Genomic DNA, 24,222 nt, shown 5'->3' with positions numbered 1-24,222 from the left:
ACTTCAAAATAAGATATGTGCAGTGTGCATAGGAATTTGTTCATAGTTGTTTTTTTTTTAAAACTATAGTCCGGCCCTCCAACAGTCTGAGGGACAGTGAACTGGCCCCCTGTTTAAAAAGTTTGAGGACCCCTGGATTTGCTGATAACAAGAAACCAGAATTCATTATAAAGAAAAAGGAGGAAGGATAGAAAGTAGGAGAATAAAAGAGGGAGGGAGAGACCCACCAATACATTCTCCCCCTACAGAAGTCAGACCTAACCTGTGTCAGCACGGTTTCTGCTTAAGTCTTAAACATCTCCAGGAAGGACCTCTTTGCTTCTCTGGTCATGTGTTCCAGGTTTCATTCTCCATGTGCCAAATGTGTCCAGATAGCTATCTATGCACTCTCACCTGCGAGAGAAGACACACACACAGTTGATTCTTGTGCTGTGAACACTGAATTAGCAAATCCTGAACCATTACTCCCAGGAGAAATAGAGGGCTAGGTTCCTGCAAGCCTCTCATCACAGCTCACCAGCCAATCTTGTCTAGAACCTTTTTTATGCGTTGTTTCTGTTTAAAGACACCTTATTTAACAGATTGTTGAGTAGCACCACAACTCATGCCCGGGCAAAGCTGAACTAACACGTGTCTTCGCCGTGAGGCACCTCACAGCCTTCTTGCACTTAGGGCACTGGACAGCACTTCAGCACTATGCTTGGGGGCCATTTAAAATACCAAAATCACCAAAACGCTTAAAATGTGAAATATGTGGCAGTAGATAGACTGTGAGAAGGATATCCACTTATGTTCGGAGAGCCGAAGCAGGTCACCTTGCTCCTCTCAGCGGGAACATGTGCTGAGCGACTCCGTTTTTCACTGCTCGGCGCATGTCCTCAGAGGATGCCAAAGTGCTGTCAAAGGTCTTCCAATTCATTCTGTGGACCAGTTACAACATCCACACAACTAGGATCTGATGACACTATTGCTTCTGTAGATGACTATGTGCTTTTATAAATGACTTAGTTGAGTAATTTTGTAGTTGCAAATAAATTTTAGCAAGGAGGGGAATTTGCATGTACAGAGTCCATGATTAATGAGGATTGACTATACAGAGAGTAAAGTTTGGCAAGCCTTAGATATGGATCTATCACAAAGCCGGATATATCTTGAATTTTAACATATCAGGAACCCTGTTTTCCCACAGGGGGGAAAACCAGCAAGAGAGATGTGGAGTGTATTACAATAATTTTAATTTTTTAATATATATTTTATTGATTTTTTTACAGAGAGGAAGGGAGAGGGATAGAGAATTAGAAACATCAATGAGAGAGAAACATCAATCAGCTGCCTCCTGCACCCCCCTCCCCCTGCTGGGGATGTGCCCGCAACCAAGTTACATGCCCTTGACTGGAATCGAACCTGGGACCCTTCAGTCCGCAGGCCGACGCTCTATCCACTGAGCCAAACCGGTCAGGGCAATAATTTTAATTTTGTATATCGAATAGGACATCACAAGTACCTCTTAGTCCTGCAGGGCACCTCAGAAGGCTATTCATCCATTCCCCTGCTTTTGTTGAGATTGTGTCCTGGCCATTAGAGATGGACAGCATCACAGATCATGGAGAAGCTTGCCAAGTATTCTTTCTTTAATCCAATAGTTCCTCAAGCAGCATCACCTTTGCATAGGTTTCCAGAGGCCGAATCTTGGAAGACACTTGGCAAACACTTGCTGTATATTGAATGGGATCCCTCAGGGTCAACCTGCTACTTACGTTGTCCTTATCTTGGCCCTTCTTTTGTAACGTACTCTCACATAAATATTTCTAAAGTTGGGGTCCCCAGCTTGGAGTTCCTAATGGTTCTTAAAGGTGTCTGAAGTATGTCATTGAGCTGTTTCAAAAGTCTTTCCAGAAAGACTTTTCATTAGGATGAGACCTCGCAGGTTAAATACAATGGCAAGGTTTTCTTTTTATAAATTTGCCCAGAACCCAACAATGATAATTCTATGTGATACTATGTACTGCTGTTAATACCATCGATCACTCAGCTCCATCGACATGTCTTTCACAAAAAACAGACCATTGCTCAAATGATTGTTCAATTGTTTCAGTTCTTTACTAACTTTTCAAACTATTTCAGGAAAATATGAGGAAGATAATGGAAATGTTCTTTGATGGGTAAAGGATAGAAAAGCATTGATCTAAGTGATTCTAAATAATGGTATTTCATTTAAATAGTTGTATTTTTTTATTATAATGATTTTTACAGTGCCACAATTTCTTTTGAGCAAAGCAGTCCAATTTCATTTAAATGGGAAAACTAAATAAGAGAAAAGCAATTGTTTTCATCTAGAAACTAAAAATTGCCCTGAGGTTCACTCTTTATCTTTGTCCATTCTTCCAGCACAGCTCTGCCGATTCTCAGAGGGCCTCTAGCACAGGCATATTTCTGTAAATTCATCTTTCCTTTGTGGAACATTTTTTTCTTCCTCTGAGAATTAGCCAGGACCCAACTGAAGTGACACAAAAGATAGCTGAGACCTGCCAATTCCCTGGCAAGTTGTTTCTGCTGAAATTCTTTTTCACGCATTTCTTCCATCCTAGTCACAGTGCCATGCTGAGCACACCTGGTACCGCACTTCTTGATCAATGGCAAGGTTACAGCTTTGCTTGGTTTTGTGCTTTGAGAACAGAAATGGGGGGAGGGGGAAAGAGCAGCAGAATGAGACCTGAGGCTCAATACTCCTGCTTGATTCCCCAAACATATTTTGAAGGCCTTGACCACCAGATTGTCATTGTTTTCGGAATATTTGTTTACACAAATAGAAAAATTCATGCCCGCTGAGAGACTTCACCATTATTTGTGCTAAGGCCCAGGCCCTCTAACTCCATCCCCATCCCCAAAAGGCTCCTGTGGTCAGCTTCTCTCAACATCTGACCATTTATCACTGCCTCCCTTCATTCTATGTCTGCTCCTCATACCTAGAATGGCCTAGTCGCAGTCTACTAAATTTCCTTCTTCACATCATTCGTGAAGTTCCTGAACCACTCTCTTCTAAGCAGCCCTCTAGAACACTCATCCTCCCCAGTCCAAATACAGAACTCCAGACTTCCTCATCTACTGCTTCACTAAAACCCCCACTTTTTAAATGTGCATAGAAACTTACATTATATAATGTTGCTAACTTAGTGTTTGGTGTGTCTTCCTATCAGTGATGTAACATAAGTATTATTCTAATCTTGCCATATGAATAATGAGTACTTAAATTCATCTTCATTCATAGGCCAAATAGAAACTTCAAGTTGCCCTGGAGTGAAAGCTACCACTTTATAATTTAATAAAACAGCCCTGATGAGACAAAGAAAGGGTTGGGCAGCTGCATTCACCAAGTTTCTGCGAATGAACCCTCACTCCCACACCCTGACCCTGGATGCACCCTTTAAGATGTTGGCTATACACTTATAGAAATTCTGTGCAGTCTCAATGCCTTTTTGAATGCCTTTTATTGACTGACCCTCCTATACCCGCCTCCAACCTGACCTGTCACATTATGAACTCATACAGTCTCTGACACTGCTAAAGCACACCCCTAATTTCTACTTCTACTTTACTTTGCATTAGAATCTGTCTTAATGGTAACAGTAGTGTCTGGAAGACAGTTTCTTGCTCTAAGGGTAGAATACCTACCTACCCTTTTCTTGGTTGGGATCACCAGGTTCCTTGAAAAAGGATTGATTTGGAAAGTGTTAGTTTGTAATGGACACAGTCTGGAGTGGATAAACTCCTTAGTGTGGTTACTTGGACAGTCATTTCCTTGAGTATAAAATCAAGACACATTCCATGGTGTGGGGAAGCATTTTGTATGCCAAGAGTTTCTCTGAGTTATTATATGTAGGCATACTAATCGAGTGCTTTTTGTCTCTTGGAAACAAACTATAACATTTTATCATGTCAAAGGTCCTCCATATCATTCCATTGGCCATTTACAACATCCATACAATGTGAATTTGACAAAACGATTGCTTTTGTAAATGCCTTTGGTCAGTGTAGTGAGTGCTCATTGCAAATGTTACAGGTGGGATACATAAGCGATATGCAGCACTTGAAAAATTATTCTACAAAGAAAAACAATGGAGAAGGAGAGGAAACAGCAGAGACAGAAATGGGGACATCATATCAGCAAAAAACTGCAAGTAGAAGAATGGTTAAAGACGCTGAGAATGCAGACAACAGGAGGGAGAAATAAAAATGATCCTCATTGTCTGACTGTCAGTATTGATGGGCACTACAATACTACCAGGTGCTGGATTAGAATAACTTTCCACTGGGCTTGCAAATAAGCACACTATTTTCCCAGCTCACGAAATGTTACTAACAGACAAGGGCAAGTCACATAAGGAAGATGAGATAGAGGAAAAGAATCCAATATCTTTTTCTGACTCTGAACTTATAAAACCTTAGTAAGAGTACATTAAAAACAAGTTTTTGAAAGAGAAGAATTTTAAAAAGTATATGTCTCATATATTTGTGTTTCGACAAAAAAGATTTTCACAAGACGTCCAAATGTGTAATGTGTATTTCAGTGCTTTTTAATTTTCACTTGACAAATAAGATAGAGGAAAGATTTTATTTGTATGCTTAATTAAGTCTTGTACCTGATATGATTCAGACCTTTGGGAAAAGACAAATGTCTTTATGAAAATGCAGTGAACACTCTCCTACATCAAGTGTCCTTGCACGAGATACAGGAAGTTTAAACCTACTAATATTCACAGATAGGATACAACAACAGGAAAAGACATTTTTTTTTTTCATAGAGACTTTAACAATAAATGTTTACATCAGGGGCTGATCATCAGCCTGTACGGTAGATGAGTCTTTGGAATGTTTAACAGACATCTATCATGATTTGATTGGTGGCTTGGGTCGCAAGTTCTCTTTCTGGGCATCTTTGCTTGACGGAATCCCAGCAGAGCTCAAGTTCCTGGAGAGGTTAACAGTCCTCTTCTGCCAGCATGGTGATATATAAGGGTTTAGTGCTTGGATGTCAGAGTAAGTGTTGATGATACTCGGAAGATCTGGGGAAGCATGTTACTAAGTTGGTAAAACATTTCTTCAGAAATACTCTGTAGGAGGTTAAAAAAAAGTTTGTATTTGTTAAATCATAACTGATTTTTTAAACATTTAAAATATTTTAAATTATGGAACTAGTTCTAGACATAGAGTGCAATATGTAAAAATTATCTTTCACGACTGATTTAACTGCGCAGCTAAGGACTGGAGTGTTTTCCTCGCTCCCTCCTCTGAGAACATATGTTGTTCCTATCAAATAAGGTCTGATTATCAGAAAGACCCTAGATAACACTAGTATAATCAATTTTAAAAGTGCCACTGATTCGCTAAGGGCCACACAGAATACAGAGCCACTCTCTGCTGTTGCCCTTATCTATGAGCTCTTCAAAATCTATGTAACACATATGTGGGGAAAAGGGGCAAATAAGTCAAGTTTGGTTTTGGGGTTAAATAAAAAGATCGCCGGAATGGTAGATGCTAACATCAATGACAATAAACTAAGTGCCTTTTTGGCATCCAAACACTTAAAAAAGAGGGAGCTGTTAGCATTTTGTTGTGTTATATTGAGTTTAGGGCAGTGTGCTCACTATATCTGTGAAAAATACTGTAAAAGAGATTAAATTGGGGTGAGATATATTAAGATAACACACCTGTGGTACCAGAAATTGCACTGTCCTAGAAATTCCGCCGTCCCATGAAGCCATTTCCATCATGAAACCTAAAACAGAACAGTAGACTTTGCTGAATTATGCGTTCTGCTTCAAGCCTGCCTAGCCCTTCATAGAAATATACGAAATTTTCATTGTGGGGCTTCATGTCTTGACTTTTTATGTAGTCATTTACTGCAAGAGAGGCTCAGCTTACAGGGCAGATAAACATCTGCACCCGGAATTCGCCATGCCAGACATGTTTAACGTCGCATTGTCAACACACTTACTTATGATTTCTCAAGTCCTTTTCAGTCTCCATACAATAAAAGCAAAATAAGTTATCGAAGGCTAAACATATGGCTCTATTTTTTTAAAGAATAAAAGACAATAAAGAACAAGCTATAATCAGAGCAAAATATAAATAATATCAAAATATCTTGTATTTGAAGAGGGCTGAATATTTGTGTCTAGGAAAGGATAAGTAAGAAAATGTCTGCTATGAAATATTTGCTTAATAAACCATTTAATTGAGGCACCCGATGATGAGTAACGTTCACAATTGTCCTCCTGGGTTGCTCTATTTTGAGTATTTGGGAGGAAGATATATAGGTCGTTGTTAAATATAAAGTTATGCTCACCTTTGACACACTTAAACACAAGTTCTGCTCTCTTTAAGCACCATGGTATAGTCATTTCCTAGAAACAGAAACAAAACAAATTTTGTTTCTAAAGAACTCTAAAAAATACATACTCAGATCTTAATTATCTATAATGTTGATCATCCAGCTTGTGAACAAATTCAGGTAACTATTAGTCAATTTTAGCTGGATTCTCTGTGTGTGTTTTTTAAGGCACATGACTTCTTCCATTTGCTGTACTATACATACATACTATATGTACTATACGTATTTATTGCATTAGGAACTAAAACTAATAAAAATCTTGCTGACCGCTCCCCCCTGCCCCCCCACAGAAAGGGCTAGGATTCTGGGGGAATCTTCAGAACACAATTTAAAAACTGTTGTTTTATTGAACTAATATATCATAATTTATTTAAACAGCCCCTTATAGCTAGATTTCTATTTGTTAATAACATTGCAGTGGATATATTTATGTATATGTGTGAGTATACATATCTATCTGTATTTTTTTATTTACTGATTGATTTGAGAGAGAAAGGGGGAGACAGAGAGACTTGTTGTTCCACTTATTCATATACTAGAGGCCCAGTGCACGAATTTGTGCATTAGTGGGGTCCCTTGGCCTGGCCTGCAGGATAGGGCTGAAACCGGCTCTCTGACATCCCCTAAGGCAGTGGTTCTCAACCTTCCTAATGCTGCGACCCTTTAATACAGTTCCTCATGTTGTGGTGACCCCCAATTTCATTGTTACAAATTGAACATAATGAAAACATAGTGATTAATCACAAAAACAGTATGTAATTATATATGTGTTTTCCAATGGCCTTAGGTGAACCCTGTGAAAGGGTTGTTCGACCCCCAAAGGGGTCGTGACCCACAGGTTGAGAACCGCTGCCCTAAGGGGTCCTGGACTTCGAGAGGTTGCAGGCCAGGCTGAGGGACCCCACCGGTGCACAATTGGGGCAGGGGAGGGATGCAGGAGGTTGGCCAGCCAGGGAGGGACCATGAGAGGCCTCCAGGACATGTCTGGCCCGTCTTACTCAATCCCAATAGGCCCAACCCTAGCAGCAAACTAACCTGCTGGTTGGAGCGTCTGACCCCTGGTGGTCAGTGCATGTCATAGGGACTGGTCAACCGATTGTCTGCCCCCTGGTGGTCAGTGAACATCATAGCGAGCGGTTGAGCGGCCTTAGCATATCATTAGCATATTATGCTTTGATTGGTTGAATGGCCGACCAGGCGATTAGACACTTAGCATATTGGTTGATTCTTGTATGTGCCCTGACCAGGGATCAAACCCAAAACCTTGGTGTATTGGGACAATGTTCTAATCAACTGAGCTGCCTGGCCAGGGCTTTATATCTTGTTTTTGAGTAATTTCTTGGTATACTTATAAAATTTAGGTCCTTCCCTAAAAGTTTTTTCAATTTACATTAGCCATTAGCAATGTATGCACCATCCAATTTCACCATATGTTCAATAGCATCTGGACATTTAAATATTACTTAAAATATTATTCAACATTATTACTAATTTAATAGATCCAAAATTGCATTACCCTGAATGTTTTTTAAAAAGAGACTTTATTTTTTGAACGTTTTAGGTTTACAAAAAAATTATGAAAATGATAGAGAATTTCCCTATAGTCTCACACCCAGTTTCCCCTACTATTAACTCCCACACTCATTACTATTAACTAATATATTAATATATCACTAAGAGTGAGGCCGTTTAGCCACCTATCAAGAATAAAGAGAACAGATTACAGCAAACATAGCAGGGAAAAGTCTTTAGCAATTCTAATTCACTTTGAGTTTTTGGGACAGAATGTTCCAAAAAATGTATACACACTTTAACAGTTGATAGCTCAATTTTGAAAATGAAATGTATTTTAATAAACACTGCCTTTATTCATTTTTGGGACACTATAAATACATATATACGAGTTACTACAACTGAATTCTTTTCTACACTGTGAAATAATAGTTTATGAAATTACAGAAATTCTGGTCATGATATTTAAGTGAAATAATCAACATATATACACACACAAATAGAAGACCTCATTTTAACAACTGACATGAAAAAAATTAAGAACCTAGAACTTCATTTAGGAAATGTTTTCCAACAAATAAATGCTATCTCCCTATCATTTCAGGAGCCAGATGAATTGGAAGCCATAGAAAGAAGCAGCTGTAGAATTTGATCTTGCAATTACCCCATGTACCTTTACTGAATATAGCCATAATATTGTCATATTGTCATGATCTCACTAAAGGGTTTCTAGTCGCTGCCAATAAAAATAAAACCCCAAATACATCTTTATTCTTTGTACTGAGTGCATTGTCTGTTTTCTTTGTAAATGCAGTACAATAAAAAAATCATCCTATAACACCCCCCCCCCCAAACACACACACACACACACACACACACACACACACACACACACACACTATTGCTACATTACTATTAACTAAAATCCACAGTTTATGCAGATTTCCTTCGTTTTTACCTAATGACTTTTTCTGTTCCAGGATCACATCCAGGAAAGCATATTGGGTCATTATGTCACCTTAGGTTTCCTGCCTGTGAGTCTCTCACTTTCCTTGTTTTTGATGAGCTTTGAGGAAAACTGGTCAGATTTTGTAGGATGCCTTACCTTGGAATTTACCTGAGGGTTTTGTGATTATTAGACTTGCACTATGGATTTTGGTAGGAAGTCTACAGTGCTTAAGTGTCATTTTCATGGCATCATACCAAGCGTACATACTGTCAACAACATTTATGACTGTTGCTATTGACCTGGATCACCTGGTACAAGTACTGGTAGTGTTTTTTATGTTTCTCCATTGTAAATTTATCCCTTCCCCCGAACTTTCCACACCGGACTCTTTGGAAAGAAGTCATCCACTGTGTGCAGCACACACTTAAAAGGTGAAGGTGTTTTTGTGCCCCTCCTTAAGGATGGAGTATGTACATAAATTATTTGGACTTCTGCATGGGAGATTTATTTACTCTTCTCCCCTCCCTTCTCTTCCCCTCTCTTCCCCTCCCTTCCCTTCCTCTTCCCTCCCCTTTCCCTTTTCCCTCCCCACCCTCCTTCTTTTTTTTATCCAATCATGTTTAATCAGTAGGGACTCATGAATCTTTACTTTAGATGTTGAGTTGTAATTCAATGATTATTACCAAAACCTTTCTCAATCTTATTCTGATTGACCTTTCTGGCATAATTCCCATTAATGACCACTTCCCTTTTTTCATGAAATTTGCCAACCCTTCTTGGGGGCTGATGTGTCACTCAGTTATCCTAGTTCTTGACCAAACTCTCAAGATCCTTGGACCTCATGCCTACTTACTGCTATGACTCCCTACCTGGTTTCCTGGACTCCAACCCCCCTCCAAAACACTGATTTGTCTAACTTAAGTACATTTGTGATCATATTATATTCCTGTTTAATAACTTATAATTGCCTCCTATTGTCTCATAAATAATATCTAAGACTTTATTTAGTACTCAAGGCTATTTACATTAGGGCCAAAACCACCGCAGCTTCTAGACTTTTAAATTTAAAAACGGTTTCACTCATACACATCTGCCCACCTTTGCCTGAATATGATCTGTAATGCTGTCACCCATCCCCGCACACTCTGCCGCAAGCCATTTCTTCCACCTAGAATGCCCTTCCTGTTATTTCCATCTGTTGACATCTGATCTTCATTCTCCAATGTCCAGCTTAACTTCCCTCGCCTTCATAAAGTACTTCCCCAGCTATGAATGGTGTCGTTTCTTTCTTTTATCTCAACAATCACATTTCACTGTCTTTTTTGGAGGGGTGTGTGTGGAGAAATAGGTAGGAAGATGGGATTTATGTTTTCTTTACTTAAGTTGTGTGAACCATTTTTTAGTTACCTTTATGATATTTCTATAATACTGAGCATATAGATGCTCAGAAACTTAGGTTGAGTGAATCATTATTTATGGAAATCTAAAAAGAAAGTGACTTTCTTTACAGAAAGACTTTGATAGGAAACTACTTTTTGTGTCCAAAATACTTTAAAATTGATAAGTAAAAGGGGTCTAGTTACTGAGAGGACTAAAATGTCCAGAATCCTCTTTTCCAAAGTTCTGGAAGCTTATGAAAATGACTAGTGAAATTTTCTGATGTTTACATTATATTAACAATACTTCTCCGCTTCAAAATTCACAAAGGGGAACAGTGCCGTATGGGAGTATACACATGCACAGTGATGATTTTTTGTATTTTGACTTGTTCCTCCCTAGTTTAAAAAAATAATCTACAGAGAGAGCAAGATGACTAAGAAATATCTACCTACAGCTAAGAGGAAATACAGAAAGTTCTTAAAACTACAATAATAATGTCTTACGTTTTCATGGAATTTTACAATGTATATAATTTATATTTCATAAGAAACCTTTATTTTTTTTAAAAAAAGACACCAAGAAAGGTACAGCGAATCATCCAAGGCCATGGGACAGTCTGAAATGTGCATTTTCATTTTCTTAACAGTATCTTCTGATAAAAAAGGTTTTATATTTTAATTAAGTATGATTTATTAAGTTTTTCTTTTATGGCTTTTGTGTGTATGTGTGTCCTAACACATCTTTGCTTAACCTGATGTCATCAAGGTTTTCTTTTATGTTTTCCTCTAGACGTTTTATAGTATTAGCTTTTTTGGTTTAGGTCTATGATTCATTTGAAGTTAATTTGTATGAATGATGTGAGGTAAAATTCAAGCTTATCTTTTCTATATGAATATCCAATTCTTCCAACACTAGTGGTTGAAAACACTACCCTTGCCCTGCTGGTGTTGCTCAGTGGTTGAGTACCTATGAATCAGGAGGTCACAGTTCAATTCCCAGTTGGGGCACATGTCAGGTTGCAGGCTCAGTCTTCAGTAGGGGGTGTGCAGGAGGCAGCAGATCAATAACTCTCTCTCATCATGGATGTTTCTCTCTCTCTCCTTATCTCTTCCTCTCTGAAATCAATAAAAATATAATTTAAAAAAAAGAGAGAGAAAACACTAGCCTTTCTTCCATTGAACTGCCTTGGCAACCTTGCTGGAAATCAAATGATCATATATGCATGGATTTATTTCTGGATTCTCCATTCTATTCCTTGATCCATAGTCTATTCTTCTGCCAATGTAGCACTGTATTGGTTACTATACATTTATAGTAAGTTTTGAAATCAATTAGTGTAAGATCCCCAAGTTTGTTCTTTTTCAAAATTTAGGTTCTATGCATTCATCTAAATTTTAGAATTTTTGTTAATATCTTCCAAATTGCCTTATATGAATTTTTGTCATGATATTAAATATTTTATTTAAAATTAAAAAAATTCCTGATGCTAGACTCTAGAAGAATCACAACAAGATGTATTTGTAATATCAAATCTCAGTTGCAAAGACCAACACTAATGACACCAACATATAAATATTATTGAGTTTACACATTGTCAAAAACAGTTTACTGGTAGGCTGCTAGATAAAATAGTTGGAAGGTTATTGACTCAAGCAAGCTAACGGTTCTCCATCTGTTGGGAAAAAAAAGCTATAGTAGTTTTGGGGAGATATTTTTTCAAATTGACAAATATAATCTTGGATCCTATTAATATCATCTATCAGGTGAAATAGGATTCAAAAGCTTAAGTTTCTCATTCAGGGATCTTTAATTTTTAATTGTTTTGGGTGTTTTTTTTGTTTTAAAATTCTTTATTGTTGAAAGTAATTATATGGACTTCTATTAACATTTAAGTCTATATAGATCACTTTAAGGAGAACTGATAAAAGTATTGAGCCTTCCAAACCATGAACACAGACTACCTCTCCATTTATTTCGATCTTTGAAAAATTTCTTTAGGTAAATAAAAGCTCAATTCTGTAGTTGCTAGGTCATTTTTCATAGCATCTTTTTACCTGAAGACATTTTAAGCTTTTTAAACATTTTTTAAAGACAGTTATCAACTATTTTATGGTTTGTGTCCATTCTGGTGCTTCAAATCTTTGTATATCTGTTCCTATGTTTGGTTGTTTCTGCTGGTTTTCAATTAATCATGATGTTTTATTCCTTAAGGGCCTACTTATCTTTCACTTATGTCAAACATTTTATTGAAGGATCATATATAGGAACAAGTATGTATTTGCATCACCTTAAAATGTTTCTCTAAAATACACCACTTTTTAAAATACCATGAAAGTAACCAGAATCAAGGAATTATTACTATTTATACTATTATAAGTAACTAGAGGCCCGGAGCATGAAATTCGTGCACGAGGTGGGGGTGGGGTCCCTCAGCCCGGCCTGCACCCTCTCTAATCTGGGACCCCTCGGCGGATGCTTGACTGCTGGACATCCCTCTTGCAATCTGGGACTGCTGGCTCCTAACCACTCGCCTGCCTGCCTGATTGTCCCTAACTGCCTCTGCCTGCTGGCATGAACTCCCCTAACTGCCTCTGCCTGCTGGCCTGATCGTCCCTAATTGCATCCCTGCCGGCCTGATCGCCCCCTAACTGCTCCCCTTGCTGGTCTGATTGCCCCTAACTGCTTCTCCTGCCGGCCTGATTGTCCCTAAACTGCTACCCCTGCCGACCTGATTGCTCCTAATTGCTCCCCTGCCAACCTGATCACTCCCTCACTGCTCCCCGCTGCCGGCCTGATCGCCCCTAACCTCCTCTGGCTCAGCCCCCGCCACTGTGGTTTTGTCCGGAAGGATGTCTGGGAGACGTCCAATCTAATTAGCATATTACTCTTTTATTAGTATAGATCCGTGGTTGGCAAACCACAGCTCTTGAGCCACATGTGGCTCTTTGGCCCCTTGAGTGTGGCTCTTCCACAAAATACCACGTGCGGGTGTGCACGTACAGTGCGACTAAAACTTCGTGGCCCATGCGCAGAAGTCGGTATTTTGTGGAAGAGCCGGTATTTTGTGGAAGAGCCACACTCAAGGGACCAAAGAGCCACATGTGGCTCACAAGCCACAGTTTGCCGGGCCGCGGTTTGCCGACCACTGGTATAGATGTACTCGTTTTTATATATACCAAAGCATTATCTGACAGTTGTCTTATAATCTACTAGAGGCCCGATGCATGAAATTCATGCAAGGGCCTTGGCCCTGACCCCGCCCGCCACTGCAGCAGCCGGGGGCCTCTGCTACCTCTGCCTCGGCCCCTGCCTGCCACGGCTTCGTCTGGAAGGAAGGACGTCCGGAAGGACATCTGGTCTAATTAGCATATTATGCTTTTATTATTATAAATAACATACTGATACTTATGATTAGCCTCTGAATTATTTCAGGCCCAGGTTAAGACTAACCATCACTCTCACTCGAGTATAACTAATGTGAATTGTAAGCACAGAGCTTCAGAGCTACTGTTTGCAAATATCATTGCCCCTTTGGTTGACTGCCTCTTTGTTTTGTTGTCAGTTTCTTTTGCTGTGCAGAAGCTTTTGAGTTTGATATAGTCCCATTCATTTATTTTTGCCATTACTTCCCTATCTTTGGGGTCAAATTCATAAAATGTTCTCTAAGACCAAAGTCCATAAGTTTGGTTCCTATGTTTTCTTCTATGTAACTTATTGTCTTGGGTCTTATAATTTAGGTCTTTGATCCAGTCTCATATTCCATTTACTTTAACTTAATTCTGCTTAGCAGCATATGAATCGGAAAGGAAATGCTAGACATTATGCATCCACACATATATAATCCTAGTTGCTTTTAAATCTCCCGTTTGTCTACCCAGAGACTCCATCCCAGACATGTTTGTCATTTTTTCTCTGTTTAAAACCAGCACCTAAAAAGTATGGCTTTTTATACTTGAAAAAGGTAAACCATAGGCTTTAGAAGTTGTTAAGGTCATGAAAAAACGTGACTTATTGGATATCCTCATGGGATGTGGCCTTCCAACCCATGAACACAGTTACATAAGGAGCTTTCTTCTGGAAACTAATCTTAGTATACGTATATTATATAGTAGATGGGATATACAACATAGTGGGCTAGTAAGAGTATAGAAAGTTTTTTTATCATGAGCTCTAAATAATGGCAAAAGTGACAACCTTACTGTCACACCCGTGAGAACGCACTATGAAAGAAATACATTGATGCCCTAGCCCAGTGGTCAGCAAACTGCGGCTCGCGAGCCACATGAGGCTCTTTGGCCCCTTGAGTGTGGCTCTTCCACAAAATACCATGTGTGTGCGTACAGTGTGATTGAAACTTCGTGGCCCATGTGCAGAAGTCGGTATTTTGTGGAAGAGCCACACTCAAGTGGCCAAAGAGCCACATGTGGCTCGCGAGCTGCAGTTTGCCGACCACTGCAGCCGGTTTGGCTCAGTGGATAGAGCATTGGCCTGTGGACTGAAGGGTCCCAGGTTCGATTCCAGTCAAGGGCACATGCTCAGGTTGTGGGCTCGATCTCCAGTAGGGAGTGTGCAGGAGGCAGCTGATCAATGATTCTCTCTCATCATTGATGTTTCTCTCTCTCTCCCTCTCCCTTCCTCTCTGAAATGAAAGAAAGAAAGAAAGAAAGAAAGAAAGAAAGAAAGAAAGAAAGAAAGAAAGAAAGAAAGGAGGGAAGGAGGGAGGGAGGGAGGGAGGGAGGGAGGGAGGGAGGGAGGGAGAGAAAGAAAGAAAGAAAGAAAGAAAGAAAGAAAGAAAGAAAGAAAGAAAGAAAGAAAGAAAGAAAGCCATTGAAAAAGCTGAATGGATCATGTGAAATACTTCAGACTTTGGAACTGAGGCAGAAAATTGGGCCCTATTGCTATCTATGGCTATACTTTAGATCAGGGGTCCTCAAACTACGGCCCGCGGGCCACATGCAAATACAAATATTGTATTTGTTCCCGTTTTGTTTTTTTACTTCAAACTAAGATATGTGCAGTGTGCATAGGAATTTGTTCATAGTTTTCTTTTAAACTATAGTCCGGCCCTCCAATGGTCTGAGGGACAGTGAACTGGCCCCCTGTTTAAAAAGTTTGAGGACACCTGCTTTAGATGATAAGTGGGCACTGAACACCCAGAATAAATCCTAAACTTGTGAAATTAAAATGTCAATTCTGATTAAACTGCAGACAGTACTGTCTAAAGTTAATGGGCATACCTTGACGACTCAACTTGAATCTTCTGATTAGGGTAAGGCTAACTGTAGAGGTGACTACGATTTAGATGGTATACAGGTCTTCACTGTAGGTCTTGGAAGTTAGATATCAGAATTATTTTATGAGTTTTTGAATAGGAAGGAAATTGCAAAATTATTCTTTACTCCCAAGTATGTGCCACTGAGGTACCTAAAATACTTGTATTAATCTGTTTCACAGTCATTATCAGAAGGTGAGAACTACTCTGGCTTTCTCATTTTTCATATTCAAAAGCAATGGTGGGTTACAACCACTCTGAGGGTGTATTTGACTGTTTCTGCCAAAGTGGAACATATGCACACCCTGAAACCTAACAATTCCATCCCTAAGTATATGCCCAACAGAAATGCCAACATGTATGTATAGGATGTTCATAGAAACATTTCTCACAATAATCAAAACCTGGAAACTACCCAATGTCCCAAAATAGTAAAACAGTAATAGTAAAATTGTAAGCTCTGTGCTTACAATTCACACAATGGAATGACATATAACAATGAGAATGAAGTCCATAACCACAAGCGGTAATATAAATAAATTTCATGAACATAAGATTGGGCGAAAGAAAGAAGCCAGATACAGGAGTATGTCCTATATGATTCATTCTGCTTTATGAACTACAAAAACACACCTAACTAATTTCTGCTTTTCAAAGTGAAAATTGTGGTTACCCTTTTGGGGGGGATTGTGGTTTACGTGATTGGAAGAGAGCATGAGGGTGGCTTCTGGGTGCTGGTAATGTTCTGTTCAATGATCTGGGTATTTGTTACATTGCTGTTCAGTTTGTGAAAATTTGAGCTATGTATTTATGATATATGTATTTTCTATATGTGCATTATACTGTAACAAAAAGTTAAAAACAACCTCTTCACCAACCACAATAATTACAACTAAAATCCCTAAGTCCCAGATTATTCAACAAATTAATAGTAAAAATAAAAGAAAGGCAGGGCCCTAGCCTGTTTGCTCAGTGGATACAGCATCGCCCTGCGGACTGAAGGGTCCCAGGTTTGATTCTGGTCAAGGGCATATGCCCAGGTTGTGGGCTCAATCTCCAGTAGGGGGAGTGCAGGAGGTGGTTGATAATTGATTTTCTCTCATCATTGATGTTTCTATCTGTCCCTTCTGAAATCAATTTAGAAAAAAAGAAAAAAAAGAAAGTCAAGAATATAGGATTCTTGACTTGCAGGTTCATAACACATGTATCAGGTTAGACTAACTCCAGTAAGAGAGTATCTTGAGATCACAAAGACCTACACAGATAAATTAGTAATATCAGTATACTTTTCTTCTTACTGACAGATTATTGTTTCCTTTGTTAAAAACAACAAACTACAATTAATTTCTACAGCTCTTTTTATTTACCGTAGTCTATAGTCTGTTCTAGACAGTATCATCCCGCACACACTAAAATGTGGTAACTGAGTGTCTAGCAAATTCTGTTAGAGGAAGAAAACAACACCTAAAAATGCAGGAAACCTAAGACAAATATCACCGCAATATCCTGTGTAGTGTTGTCTGAATTTATAGAATAAACTTCTTGACCTGAATGAATGTTTAAATGCAACAAATGGTAAGATCATGGCCCAATATACTTTTGTGAATTAAAATGGACACTTTGGAAACAAACTTAATGTTCTGCAGCTGGCTGTCTGGATTTAAAACATGTAACTTTTGTAACTTTGTGGGAGAGGGAATGCTGGTAGTATCCGATGTCTGAAGTAAATCCGAACTTAGTGACTTTTGGAAACACTGCTTTGAGGTTATTTCCCACCTACATATGACCATTTTTATAAACTGGTTAACCAGGAGCGCAGCTGCAGGAATGTTTGAATGTTTTCTTGTGGCTGGAATTCATTACGAACTTTCTTTGTTATTCCCCAAAAGCTCTTTTATATATGGACTAGTTAGTGATGATATCCTAACAATGGCTAAAAATTCCTGATGGAACTGAGACTTTATAAAGCTACAGTGGGGGAAAAACATGTTGATGTCAATCTCCCCTGATACCATATTAGGTATGACAGGCTACAGAAGTGAATGGAATGAGAGGTTAGGAAATATGAGGCAACTTTCAGGATGGAACCAGAATTCTCTTAATCAAAATAATAATGTGTCTGTCTGCCAAAACCGGTTTGGCTCAGTGGATAGAGCGTTGGCCTGCGGACTGAGAGGTCCCAGGTTCGATTCCGGTCAAGGGCATGTACCTGGGTTGTGGGCATATCCCCAGTAGGAGATGTGCAGGAGGCAGCTGATCGATGTTTCTCTCTCATCGATGTTTCTAGCTCTCTATCTCTCTCCCTTCCTCTCTGTAAAAAATCAATAAAATATATTTAAAAAAAAAATAATAATGTGTCTGGTGAAAATACAAATGGACTATAAGTGGAAAAGCACTGAAAATCATCTTGCCCTATATGGCAATGATTTGTGTGTGTGTTTACATAGGGTATTGCATTTAAAAATGAGGCCTCTTATAATCAGTCTAAGTGGAGGCTCAGCCACTCTAAAAAGCAAAATATAAAACCTTTTACACACTTTACCATATAGCATTACCACACACCTTTTATTTTGGTAAATAACTTTTAATAATTAATGATCAAACTTCCTTCCTGACATTCACAATCTGCACTTACCAATCAGCCATTTTACTTAAAAAAAAAAATGCCACCTCAAGATAGGCAGCAGCAAGTTGCTGACACGGGCCCTTTATCACCAGGCTGACCCCTGGCTCTCCCAGAAAGACGTGCCTGCATCCATTTCTTTTGAGGCTGCTTTGTTCCTCCAGACTATTTGAAATTTAATTTTCAGTCCTGGTATTATTTCCACAACTTAGCCCCTCTAGCCAGTTTTTATGTGGGTGAGGGAAGAAAGCAGGAGAGAAAACAAACAGTCATGGAAAGAGATTTTTTAAAATGTAAAATATAAAGTACAGTATTTAATAAAATAAGTGCATGATTATACCATGTTTTAGTTATAGAAGTCAATACTTGTATTATCCAAAGATCATCCTTGACAAAATGTTAAAATGAGGCTGGCTTCTTCCTGTCATCTAGCATCTCTGTCCCTTGCCTATTAGTGCAGACTCAGAGATTGCAAACTAAGTTTAATGTTAGTCTAAGCCAAACATAAATGTGGAGGCAAATCTAATGCTAAATAATTTAAGACAAAAATGGAGGAGAAAAAGGAGGAGGATGGAGAAAAGAGGAGTAGGATCATATGCTTTATCCAAAGCTAAAGATAATTTTGATTTTCTAGTTTACCTTCTATAGAATAATGCTATAATTCTCTGAACATAAATGGTTAAGAATTATTCACTATTTTGTATTTTATGCTACTCAATTCTATTAACCAGATAGGAGATAAAAATGTCTATTATTTTTTAAAAAAAAGTGCTTTTAAAATGTAAAGTGATTATTATATGGAAGGTTATATATTCATACAATTACAGCATTTTCCTATATGCTCACCTCTGACATATCATGCACGAGCAAGAGAGGAATACTTATTGTTGTGATGTCGTGGGTGCAGCAAACCTTGAGGATGTTTCGGAGTCCCATAATGGCAGGATCGCGAGCAGTGATGTTTCCACATTTCACATTGTCATCCACACAAAGATGAAAAGCAACATGGATTTCTGAGAGATTAGAATGCCGTGTAATGTAAAATTCTCCTGTGAACAACAAATGCAATCATGATTTTCAAATGGCTAAATCACTGCCATCAGTGGAGTGCATAAAGAGCTGCAGTGGGCAAACAATGTATCAAACTAGTAGAGGTGAATCAGGAACCTATTTTGGATTCAGGAAGCAATTATGATTACCACTTCTAAATTCTTGGAAAGAAAGTGACGAAAAAAGAAGCAATAGCCAATTTTGCATTAGGTTCATAAATTGGTATGAAGTCACCACCAAGAAGTAAATCAAATGAGTATTCATCATCTCTATGTTGATATCAATGCTCAAAGTGTCCCACTTAACTCAAACTTAACATGTGAAAACAGGTTACTTGCCTACCTGTCATCCCCACAACCTAAACCTGCTCTTTTCCATCTCAATTTATGGCTCTAATTTCTATCCAGTTATTTGCTCAGGACAGAAACACAGAAGTTGCCTTTCATTACTTTTTTTCTCTCAGTGTGTCTGCCCAATCCCCAATCCAATTCACCACCAACTATTTTCAGTAACATCTCCAAAAAATATCTCAAATATGAACACTCCATTTTTATTGCTATCACCCTAGTTCATGCTACCATCACCTCTCACCTAGGTTTTTGTAATAGCCTCTTAATGAATCTCTCTGTTTCCATTGTTGCCCATAGTGCTGGCAAATGATTTATATGTAAATCATATTATATCAACCCCCCTATGTAAAATCACCCAACAGGCTCACACCACATTAAAAAAAAGTCCAAATGCTCTACTGTGACCTGCAAGGCCTATATGATTTGGACACTGCCTATCTGTCTGACATCCTCTTGTCTCAACCTCACTCTTCCAGCCCAGCCACACTGGCTTTTGTTCAGCTCTGCAAACATGCATAGCTTGTTCCCAATTCAGGCTGCTTTGTGAAAGGTGTCCCCAAGGTTTTTGTACGGCTGACTTTTCATTAATCATGTCTCATATCAAAGGCCACCTCCTTGGAGAGGCCTTCCTTGACTGTTCCAGGGGCTGGAGGACTTCCTCACCCCTCACTTCTCTTTCAGGTTGTTATGTTTTATTCTATTCCTGGCAGTGAAAGTTTTCATTGTTCATGAGAATATTTTAAAGAGACCATTTGTTTACACTCCATAACTAGGAATTTTGTCTACCTTGTTTAATGTTCTATCTCTAGCACACAGAAGAGTACCTGGTACATAGAAGGTAGTTAATAAATATTTGTTGAATGAATGGGTGAACAAATGTTTTAGGCTGAATTTTAGAGCAGTACCTATGGAAACTTAAAATCCATGTTTCCTACAATCATTCCATTTTCTATGTAGCCACATTAATTACAGAATATAAAATCTCATCAGCCTTTGTATTCTGCAGTTTCTGTCATATAAAGAAATAAAATATAAAACATAAAGAATATGTTTTAAAAAATACACATTGTTGCCTGGAAATTCTGATATGTCCTTCTGGGAAAGCTGTGCTCTTCTAAGAAGTATTCTTGTATCACTAACCCCTCCCCCCACACATTCTTCTCACCTTGGCTTCAAAGTCATTATCTCAGGATTTTACTTATACGTACTTATAAGCAAATAGTATAGTTAAAGGTACTTAATATACTTTAGCACAATGTTTAACCATTTCTAGTTACCAGTGTACACGAATTATACCCATGAACGCCACTGACAGGCCCCAGGCGGTGTTTTTCTTTTTAACTTAAGATAAATGAATTAGATAAGCAGGAAAAGGAATTAAAGAAAAAAACACACAGAGATATAAACATGAAAATAAACTAGTCAAATAAAAAGTTAAAAAAATTATCTGATGAAAAATAGTTTTGTTACAATTTCCTGGAAGGCAATAAAAGGCACGGGTAGATTATCAGAAACCTGGAGACAATATCCGTGTGGGTCCAATGAAATGCACTGTCTCCTAAACTCCTCTGATCATTAGGTGATGGAGGTTGTAGCCGGAAATATGGCCACGGTCCAGCAGTGAGGCAGATGACTTAGTGAGCAGTCGCTCCTAACCCCCACATCGCTTTGGGTGACTTTAGAAGACCTGTCACTGGGCCTCATTTTACCCATTAGTAAAATGGGGGCTGTGGAGCTGGCAGCAGTAATCACAGCAAAATAATATTGTAGAAAAAGGACTAGATTGGGCATTAAAAGAAGACCTGCCTCTAGCACTTATTGGCTGAGTGATCTTGGGTAAAGCAATTCAACTTATAGATCCATCATACTTCATGTATAAAATGGAAAAGATAATGCCGAATGGCTTTTCTTGCAAAGTATTTGTGAGAATTAGATGATTTGACTGTAGTAAATACTTAGATAATGACAAAGCAAAACTACTAGTTAAAAATTATATGAATAAAATTGTTTTTCTTTGCAACTTAAAAAATTTAAAGCTTTTGTGATTTGGATCTTTTTTCACTCTTGTTTACTTCCTAGCTGTGTAGGCATCCTTTAACTAAATGGAAATTCAGATGCTACCTGTATATCAAGTTGAAGAGCTTAATACTCCTTTTTTAATACAGACTTAATGGCATAGTTTCCTGATTTGGTGGTGATAACGAGATACTAACCCATAGGCTTTTTCCAAAAAGGAACAAGGAAGGAAATAAATACAGCAATGAAGAGTTAAGTTTTGCCCTGGCTGGTTTTTCTCAGTGGTTAGAGCACTGGCTCACAGACAGAAGGGTTGCAGATTTGATTCCCAGACAAGGGCATATAGTTCAGTTGTGAGTTTCATCCCCAGCTCCGGTTGGGGCGTGTGCAGGAGGCAGCCAATCGGTGTGTCTCACTCACATTGATGTTTTTCTCTCTCTCTCTCTGTCTCTTTCCCTTTCTCCCTCTTCCCTCCAACTTTCTCTAAAAATCAATGGAAAAAATATCCTCGGGTGAGGATTAACAAGAAGAAAAAAAAAGTTAAGTTAAAACAAAAAACAGACAATGTTACTTCCGGAGATATTAAGATTGGTACATTTTAAGAAAACCACAAAACATGGATAATTTAAATTATGGATCTATGAAGAGAAATATAATGATTCCTGTCTCAATGAAGGTATTTTTAGATAGAGAGGAGGACAGTTTCCTGTTCCACAAAGTGGTGATGCAATCCGGCCTCTAACATTATCCACTAAGGTAGGATATCTGAAGGTGGAAGGAAATTCAGAAGCTGATGACCACAAGTTAACTGACTGGGACTGACAAGGTAATACCAGAAATGGTCATGCTATTTTCCTACATTAAATGGAATGTGACCTACATGTAGAAAATCTGGGAAGGAAGTGTGAAGAAATAACCTTGGTTATTTATGAAACTGCAAAATATACCATTTAGTTTAAAAGACTTTACACTTGTGAAGTAAACAGATAGGCCTTCCTTGTTATGCCCTGTCATACAAACACTATTAAGGATCATGAGAGTGAATTCAACCTGGGATAGAACCTAAAGACTGAATTTCCAGTTTATATACTATATACTCAAGAATAATAAGGAAATTAAAGAAATGGAAAGTAAGAAAGTTGATGGGAAAATAGAAAGATTCTAAATTAGATGACCCATGTTCTCTCTGCAAGTTCAACTGTTTACATTTCTATGTACCATTGTTTATGTTTCAGAGTAAAATTATTTCTTGGTTCATTAAAGAAACTAAGAAACCAATGTATGAACGAAGAAATCTAAAATAGCAAATAACAATAAGGCTTATGCAACTGCTTGAGCAAGTTTTCTTATATGGATCTAGAAAACTCAGTACTAGTATAAGATTTAAATTGTAGAACATCTGTGACAGTACAGTATACTATATAGATACGATGCTGTTTTAAAGTGATACACTGACAAACTTTTTATGAAGTATGCCATAAGAACTAATGTTTCAAATCTGATTTCAATGTATATGATTATAAGAAAATTGCAATTTGAAATAATACTTACCAGGTAAAATATTTAAATAGTTTCTATCAGCATTTTTAGACTTATCTTCACTTCCTCCATTTCGGTTTCCAGAATCTATTAATAAGATAATGGACCATGAAAGAATATCACAACATATGAAAACACATTACTACTACTATTCCTCAAGCAATCATGACAGCAAACACTTATTAGGCATCTCTAGGTACCTGGCATTCTGAAGCATGCTTTACATCAGGAGTGGGGAATGTCCAGCCCAAAGGCCGCATAAGGCCCACAAAATCATTTGGTCTGGCCCTGCCAAGGCATTAGGGGCGAGTTAATTAAATGTTTAACCAAATATAGCAGGCTAATTTTTAAGTTGATAATTTTGTATGGTCTGTGAATGATGTTATAAATATCTACATGGCCCTTGGCAGAAAAAAGGTTCCCACCCCTGCTTTACATGGATGGTCTCATTTAATTCTTATAAAATGCCTATAACCACAACCTTATGAGTTAAGTACTTTTAGTACTTCATTTATATATGAGGAAACAGAGGCTTCATAGGTTAATTAACTTAACCAAGAATTCGTGGGTAAGTGGTGGAACCAGGTATTGAACCTACATATACAGATTCCAAATCCTCTGATCTTAACCACATTAGATTTGCCAATACCCTATTTTTCACCTGAGAGGTTCAAGGTACTAGGTTAACAACACATAAAATAACTTCATTAGATAATTGTCATGTGGCCATCTTTATTTTTAGAATCTGAGTCACTTTTTTTTTATATAACTTGTTCAGAATTATAAACAAATGATTATTAGCACCAGAAATCACTTTGTTACTTTCAATAGCTATTCTTTGTAGAAGGCATGATATTACTTAGGATACATGTTAGTGAAATGAGATATATCACAATTGAACACACATTATTATGAATTATTTTACATATACACATACTTTTAACAGAAGATACATATGGATTTCATAAGAACTCTATCAGAAATCAAAAAAATGCAGAACAAATATTAGCATTCAAAGTAGCTCTTTTTAAGAAGCTGTATATTAAAAAAAAGTTGTATATTGATTCCAATTAAATATGAAACTATTTGGAATGGCCTTTGGCATCAGAAAATCACTTGAAAAGAGTCAGAACTTCACAT

The 24,222-nt window shown here is 38.0% G+C and overlaps 1 protein-coding gene across 4 annotated transcripts in view; it reads right to left on the bottom strand.

Moving 5' to 3' along the window:
- Positions 1–4,551: 4,551 nt before the first annotated feature.
- The window catches only part of C2H12orf4 (chromosome 2 C12orf4 homolog), a 58,914-nt gene continuing 39,243 nt past the window's right edge, over positions 4,552–24,222 (bottom strand). For all 4 annotated transcript variants that reach the window (XM_059683834.1, XM_059683837.1, XM_059683835.1 and 1 more), the window contains exons 10-14: positions 23,095–23,169; positions 18,974–19,176; positions 6,347–6,404; positions 5,709–5,776; positions 4,552–5,111 (exon numbers count right to left, since the gene is read on the bottom strand). In XM_059683834.1, the coding sequence (XP_059539817.1) occupies positions 5,019–5,111; positions 5,709–5,776; positions 6,347–6,404; positions 18,974–19,176; positions 23,095–23,169 (497 nt within the window). In that variant the 3' untranslated portion in view covers positions 4,552–5,018. The remainder of the gene's footprint in view (positions 5,112–5,708; positions 5,777–6,346; positions 6,405–18,973; positions 19,177–23,094; positions 23,170–24,222) is intronic.

Source organism: Myotis daubentonii, chromosome 2 (genome assembly GCF_963259705.1).
Source record: "Myotis daubentonii chromosome 2, mMyoDau2.1, whole genome shotgun sequence".
NCBI classification, from domain to species: Eukaryota; Metazoa; Chordata; class Mammalia; order Chiroptera; family Vespertilionidae; genus Myotis; species Myotis daubentonii.
Note: the sequence above shows the minus strand (reverse complement) of the source record. Positions and strands in the feature narration are given on the sequence as shown.